Source organism: Galeopterus variegatus, unplaced genomic scaffold, assembly GCF_000696425.1.
Source record: "Galeopterus variegatus unplaced genomic scaffold, G_variegatus-3.0.2 Scaffold2384, whole genome shotgun sequence".
Taxonomy (NCBI): Eukaryota; Metazoa; Chordata; class Mammalia; order Dermoptera; family Cynocephalidae; genus Galeopterus; species Galeopterus variegatus.
The window spans coordinates 180,523-188,654 of record NW_007728495.1 but is presented as its reverse complement, the minus strand read 5'-3'; the positions used below and the strand labels follow the sequence as shown (position 1 = coordinate 188,654).

Genomic DNA, 8,132 nt, shown 5'->3' with positions numbered 1-8,132 from the left:
AAGCTTATCTTCAAGAATTCAAGTGAAACCAGCTGTTGTTGTGTGTGATTTTCACCAGTAATATAAAGCTTCTCAGACGCAGAAGGGGAGAGAGTTAGGAGTTGTACTGAACCGAAGCTGAGGTTCCCAGGTGAGTATGACAGAAGAAAGAATTTTAGAAGAGAGCAGAAAGTGTTTGAAAGGGAGGAATTATGAAAATGGTGCATTGAATCTAAGGATAAAGAGTAAAGAAGATAGGAGATTAAATAGATAGTGAAAAAATGATGGTATCTATGAAATGAAATTCTCATGAGACAAAAAGACAATTGATTACAGTGCCCCGTGAGTAGAGTTATGTAATGCCTGGTGATGATAAGTTTGGGGGTATGACGGTGATGGAGGATGGCTGGGTAGGAATGTGATAACTTTACTATAGGGGAGATAAAGTAACTACCAGGACACCATGATGGATGGATCATGCACATGAAGGTTCATGTCACTGGGAATGATATATGCAGAGGATAAGGGTGAGCCGGGGCAAAAGTCACCAACAATAAGAGGGCTTGACGAAGAGATCACGTAGTTTATGGCAGGCAAGAGGTTGTGGATAACTAAGCCAAATGTCATGACTTTTAAAATGGATGAAGTTTTTGAAAGAGTAAAGGGAGGAAATAATTTGTAAGAGAAAATGTAGACCAAGAAAAGCCCTTCCGTCCTCAATTTATGTGAGTTAAGAGGAAATGATAGCCACCATTTTCAAAGGAGTGCACTGAGAAACCTTTATTAGGAGACAGTGATTCTTTTAAGTTAAAGGAAGCAAAGGAAAATTTTCCAGGAGAAACTCTGAACAAAGGTGAGTTTGTAATTGCAGACCAGGCTTGGAATATTCTGGTAGGAGGAGATTGGATAAGATTAGGGGATACAGACAGCACTGTCTGTATGAGTTTATGGTGATGCTGTAAGACCTAGAGTTTTAGACTTCCACTGGTAAGTAGAAGGTCTCTGAGGCAACATGGGATTCATCCTAATGGTTCTTTATAATAATGCAACTAATCACTGCAGGTAGTAGTTTTATTCCTTCTAATCATTGGAGCGGGATTTCTACACCTTCCTGCAGCTCTGAAGGATATAGACTTTGGGGGCCTGAGCAAGGGTGCGTGGCGGTGGGTCATCCTGGGAATGACTGCTGCTCTCTGCTCACCATTGTCACAGAACAGCGAGAAGGCAACCACAAGGAGAAGATTGTGTTTTATTTAAAATTAATTCTATTGAAGCAAACAGGATGGTGTTTCATTAATTTTATAATGAGTTGGAGCCAAAAGATGTTGCAAAATGTTTTGGGCATCAAGAGATAAAACCATAAAGCCTCCGTACCTAGATAATGCCGTTGGTCATAATAACTGATCCCCTGAAGGTTTCTGATAACCAAACTTGGGCTCTATTAAGAAAATTATTTTGAGACTAGAAGATATTTACCATGGATAAGTGAGGCTGGAACTGTAATTAATCCTTCCTTGCTGCGTAATGGAGATTGGGGCCTCATAAGATTGTTAGAAACTTGAGCTCTCACAGTTCAAAACTTATTTTGAAATACTGGAGAGGGTCCAAATAAGACCAAGAGAAATGATTCAAGAAATTGTTCCTTTTTATAAGGAAAGTGAATGTCTTATTTATTTGGAAGAAGAGAAGTTTTAGGAATGGTATCTTCTGCTTTCAATCTTATATTAAGACGAGTAGTTTGGCTTCTAAATTGTTGAAAATTGGGCTTCACCTGCATTTGTACATAGTGTCCTGAAACCTAAGGAAGGCATCACTTAAACACCAAAAGTTCACCAAAGAATAGTGTGAAAATATTATTTCTGGAAATAGTCTTACAGGTTTAGTCAGAGCCCTCCAAAAAGCAAGGGAGTCGGTTGCTCCCACCTCTCTGTCACATGACAATGTGTGGAACACAAGATTAAATAACGAGCGAAGAGGAAGAAACGTCAAGTGTTTTATGGACATTCCATTAATCTATTTTTATTCTAAGCTTCTGACAGAGCCTAAAAACTAGTGACAGTTAAACAGGGCTTGAAATAGAACCTAAGGCACCAAGAGCCCCACTATCTTTCTACATTCACTCATCCCCCTCAGATGAGCTTAGCAACATCTGGGCACCTAAACCAGAGAAAACCCAATTTGGTTTTCTCCTTCTTTGTGTCATGTATGTTGCTGGATCATTTAATTCTGAATCTCATTTTTCCCATCTGTGAATAGTGATAACCACTCTGCTTAAGAATGTGTTGAATTAACAATAATACATTATAAATCACCCAACACCCGGTGTGGGAGCTTGCTGCTAAACAGAGGCAGCACAGGAACTTAGACTCAGGCCTCTTGCCAGCGATGCTAGCAAAAGTAGCTTCTGTCGTTGCAGCAAGACCTCCATGAGGCTGAGAAGTCCCTACCTCCACGATGGCCTCTCTACTTTTTGAGAGGTCTTGGTAGACTTCATACCTTACCCACTCTCGCTTTTTTTGTTCCAAATAAGATTGGTTCTGAGAAAAATAATGCACACTAAAGACAAATTATTTGGAAGCAGGTTTGGATGATAAGAGTGCCCTGAATAGACTACTCAGGCAAAGACATTTTGAGGGGATGAAAGGAGCGAGGAAAGGCATAAAGGGGAGTGAGAGTCCTGAAGCAGACGTCCTTCTCCCCATCACTGTACCCAGGACCAAAGCTGCTTTCAGAATTCAATACAGCTATTCACTTCTGGTCATGGAAGAAAGATTCCTGGTGCATAAGTATGAACCAGACTCCTAGACCTGTGTAAAGCCTACCGGAATACAAGATGCAAGTTTCATCTTTCTCTAGAACTTTTACAGTGTGAAAGTGAGGAATGGAAATTTGATATCTTACATTTTTCTCCTTTTCTGTAGTAAAACTCAGTTTCACAAACCATCTCAGGTACCAAGATCTTAAAACAAATCTTGTACTCAAGGAGAAAATTACTTTTTGTGTAATTTGATGTGTTTGGCTCTGATAGATAAAAGAGTGAAAAAGGAGTCTTTTTCTTTCTTTCTTTTTTTTTTAGAACACTCAGATTATACTTATGCATTATTCCTAGACATAATTTAAAAAAAAATACGCAAAAGGTTCATTGTTCATTGACATCAAAGCATTACAAGCAATCAAAATAATTTGGATATGTATATCTTTTTATTTTTACTCATCCAACGTTAAACAGGTAAGGCATTTGCAACATTTACTGAATTTCAGTTAACATTAATAAAAAGTGAATAAGGCAATTCATGACAGGCAAAGTTTGGGAAAATTATTTCTTATTAGAATATTTCCAAAATAGCCATCTGTAGTATCCCCATATACATTAAGTTCTTTTTTTTAATCAGTGAATTGATTACAGATGAGATATGTTAAAACTAACTTTTACTATTTAAAAATTTTAAGGTAACACATTTGCAATTATTACTCCATTAACAATTTTAAGAGCTTTTCTATACCATGTAATTTGGATTCTACTGCCTAGTGTTGGTGACTATAAAATAATTCGGGGTTTTTAAAGACTGAGAAGCATTTCTTCAGGTTAGTTTTTCCAAACAGAAAGTTAAGTGTTACAAATTCCACCTCCCACAGACCAGAATTCACATCCATTGGTCAGGGGCAAATACCAGTGGCTCTGCGTCCTCGTCACTTTGTGCCATTTCACCAAGTCGGAGCCAAAGGTAAGTTTTTACACTTGCTTTCTTCTTGGGTTAGAGACTTTTTGACCCTACTGTAACAACCTTTAAAACATAATTCAACTTGCTTTAATATCTCCTGGTAAACTATGATTTGATGGTTTTATTTTTACTCAAATGGTTTAATTTTGCTATTGATTCTGTATATTATTCTTGGAAAATACAAAACCTAAATTAGCTTAGGAATTAATAACATACAGCAAAATAGTTTATCTTAATAGTCATGACAGATGCCAATAAAATTATACTAGTTTCCAATATATGCCTTAAATCAAGTACCCTGACACAGATCACAGCCTTTGCCAATATAAACAGACACTATTGATTAATATTGTTGTAATATTATGCAAAAGAAGAAAATAGTGAACTTGCAGGTGTTTAAAAATAGTCTAATGATTATATGGCATTATGCATTCAGGATGCCTTTTTTTAAGCTATTTATTTTAAAGTTCTAAATAAATATACATTTCCAAAATACTATGAAATCATGTAAAGTGGACAATAAGTCCAAAGTTTTAACTAAGTAACTATATTAAATACTAATATAATTACTTGAAGAAAGAAATATGAGTTTTTTTAACTAAGCATAGATAGATGCTCTTCACATTTTTAAGGTTTACATAGACTGCCTTAATTCTGATGGCTGTAGGGGAAGTGTAAAATGCAAATAAACTTTGATATGCAGACATTTATACTAAAATATAAAGTATGAAGTGAGAAAAATATCAGCAAGTGCATAATTTCTTTGAGCAATGGTAGTTGCTAGAAGTGTACAAGAAAAAATTTTTTTTAGGTTAGTGGTAGCCACTGTTAATGCTTCCCACTTGAATACAGAAGAATGGTTCCTGGAAGACTTGCTAATCACACTGTTTTAGTAAGTAGGACTTTGTTGGTAATTGCCTAGTACAATTCCAAATCTGCAATCCTGCAAAGACCTCTGTAATGGCAAATGAAACAGAGACTTAGTTTACCCACCGTGAATAAAAAATTTATTTGAAGAAAGCATAGAGGGGATAAAAAGGAGGTCTTTGTACTGCTTCTTATTCTCACAGGAATTTCATATCCTTCTGCCTAAACCTGCTTCATAAAGACTTTCTTTCAAGTAACTGAAGGTCAGTTTGCCTGCCAGTGCATTCAAGTTTAAAAGTTACATTTATCATGAATTCCCTTTTATATGTGCGCATAGGTCCTAACACCACATATACTGTTCTTAACGTAGACCCAAGAAGTATACTTAAAATACAAAACCTTTTAAAATGAGACATGCTTAATAAACTTTTATAATACTTTGCTCAATAGATGACCACTATGTAACTTTTTTGATAGGACCAACATAAATGCTTAAAATTAAACATGAGTTTTTATTTTTTTTTCTAAACCAAAAAGTATTCGAAGAAGTATGTTGAGAAATAAAATAATAAAAATTATAAGATCTTGATTGAATCCCCCCAAAACATTGTTATAATGCAAAATAACAATTGTACTTATTAAAGAATTACAAAACAAAATATTGCCCTAATCCCATGCATATGCAAATCCTCTTCTAAGAGAATCTTTCCAAATAGTGCCTTTTAAACATGCATTCTTATTGATTCTGAGTCTAAACCTTAGGAAGCTATTAAAAATTAAAATAAAATGCTAAGGGGCCGGCCCGGTGGCGCACTGCTACAGTGCGCTGCTTGGGAGGTGTGGCGGCGCTCCCGCCGAGGGTTCGGATCCCACGTGCAGACCGGCCGCTCACTGGCTGAGCGAGGTGCGGGGGCAATGCTGAGGGTTGCGATCCCGTTGCCGGTCCCGGTCCAGTACGGGCATGACACTGAGGGTTGCGNGACTATAAATAAACAAAAAGGGAAATTACACCACCTTTCAAGGATCATAACATATTTTGGGCAGTTTTTCAATTACGGAACTTAGATATCTCTTTATTAAGGAGATAGTAAAAATTTTCAAAACTATTTATGTTGCCTTATGAAATACAAGAGTCAGATTTTTCACAATACAATAGTTTTCACAAATCTCCCTTTTCTCCTTTTCCTTTCCTCCCCCCCCCACCAACTTTCCTCGAGTTCTCTCTCACTCCATCTCTTCCTCTCCCTATTCCTCTTTTTATTAAAGTTTCAGGCTCAACAGCATATCACATTCCTTGCACATTCGATTTTGACTCTATTTCCATCTTTATTAATATTTGCTGTTTGATTTATTTCACTCTGTGACTTCTGTTATGTCAAGGGGATTTTCTGTTGAAAGGTCATACTCCTTAACACCAATCTTGCTCTACATGACTTCTATATCTCCAATTTAATGCATCCATGTAGAGCATAAAAAGAAAGTTTTCCAGTAGCTAACTCATCTGCCTTGCTCCTTTTTGCATCTTGCATAAACATTAAGGAAAAATCTCAGTGCATATTTGCATTGATTTACCAAATTAAATATTTTAGTTCAAACTTGTCATTCCTCAAAAAAAAAAAAAAAAGTTCTCTAGGATCAAAGAGGTTTGATGATTACCATAAATGAATCCTCCATTTTGAGTAGGACTGGGGAATACATTCAGGGTTCTGTTTATTACTTTCAGAAAACCAAATGCACAGAAAAAGGAATAGGAGATCAGGGCTTCTCTAGGCAAAATAGTGGAGACCAGCTATATCTGCAGAACTCTTTTAACTCATTCCTTGCTTTCGGGATCCTTTATATTGCCCACAAAGCCCTGCACATTCTCATGAGGTTCTGAAGTTTCTCCTGAATCAAGAAAGTTAAGTAAACATATCTGGATAAAGGTGACTTAATATACAACCTTTCCTCAGCATTTGCACATGCTAAAGTAAAAAACTTCTTTCTAGATAATGAATATATGGCACATATAATTACATACTCCACTCCTTACCCCATGCAAACATCTCTAATTTTCCACAGAATTCTTAATAGACAATTCTAGTTCTAGCTAAACTCAGAAACCTTAATAACTGAGGACTCTAGAGAGCCACTAACAATCTCTTGTGGTTGATTGAAATATACGTTATCTGTGACTTAACGATCCTTTGTGATAAAATCATTATCAGAAAACCAGTTTATAGATAAGTAATGGAGATATAGATATGCATATACATATGGTGTAATAAAAAAGAAATTGCATTTTAAAATGTAGGGCTGGCCAGTTAGCTCAGTTGGTTAGAATGTGGTGTTATAACACCAAGATCAATGGTTTTGATCCCTGTACTGGCCAGCTACCAAAATAAAAATAAATAAATAAATAAACTATGCATAACTTTAAAAATATTTACAGAGTTGATCCAAAAGCACAAAGTAATCAACCAACCCCTTTACCCACTACCTGGGGGGCGGGGGGGGGGGACNAAAAAAAAAAAAAAATAGGAGTTTCTGTCAAGTTAGAACAGAGAGACTTAGAGGAAAAGGCAATCAGCAAGAAAACAAAGAGTGAAAATAATATGCAGGCAATGATGCAAAAAGTTTGAGCTACAGGAAAAAGATGTGAGACTAAAATAGATTAGAAGAAAATAGAAAGAATGCAGAGAAAGGGCAATGGCTTGGAACTCCGCTGTACCCAAGACTGAATGTGCTTTCCTAAATGACTGATTGTCTCTCCAGCGGTAATGTAGGCATTGGCGAGGTTACAGCCCATTACATAAATCAGATATGACCTGTTCCTAATTAAATCCTAGGCTTTTTACATAACTAAAGGATACAGGCTAATTTCCATGAATCAGCAAACAGACCTTGAAATGCTGGAGTGTAATGAATGTACAACACTGACAAAAACTAATTGACTATAAATAAACAAAAAGGGAAATTACACCACCTTTCAAGGATCATAACATATTTTGGGTAGTTTTTCAATTACGGAACTTAGATATCTCTTTATTAAGGAGATAGTAAAAAATTTCGAAACTATTTATGTTGCCTTATGAAATACAAGAGTCAGATTTTTCACAATGCAATAGTTTTCACAAATCTCCCTTTTCTCCTTTTCCTTTCCTCCCCTCCCCCACCAACTTTCCTCGACTTCTCTCTCACTCCATCTCTTCCTCTCCCTATTCCTCTTTTTATTAAAGTTTCAGGCTCAACAGCATATCACATTCCTTGCACATTTGATTTTGACTCTATTTCCATCTTTATTAATATTTGCTGTTTGATTTACTTCACTCTGTGACTTCTGTTATGTCAAGGGGATTTTCTGTTGAAAGGTCATACTCCTTAACACCAATCTTGCTCTACATGACTTCTATATCTCCAATTTAATGCATCGATGTAGAGCATAAAAAGAAAGTTTTCCAGTAGCTAACTCATCTGCCTTGCTCCTTTTTGCATCTTGCATAAACATTAAGGAAAAATCTCTTAGTGCATATTTGCATTGATTTACCAAATTAAATATTTTAGTTCAAACTTGTCATTCCTCAA

At 36.1% G+C, this 8,132-nt stretch overlaps 1 protein-coding gene across 1 annotated transcript in view; it reads left to right on the top strand.

Moving 5' to 3' along the window:
* Window positions 1–365: 365 nt before the first annotated feature.
* The window catches only part of EPYC (epiphycan), a 56,820-nt gene continuing 49,053 nt past the window's right edge, over window positions 366–8,132 (top strand). Inside the window, exon 1 of the mRNA XM_008581536.1 lies at window positions 366–389. Coding sequence (XP_008579758.1) covers window positions 366–389 — 24 coding nt within the window. The remainder of the gene's footprint in view (window positions 390–8,132) is intronic.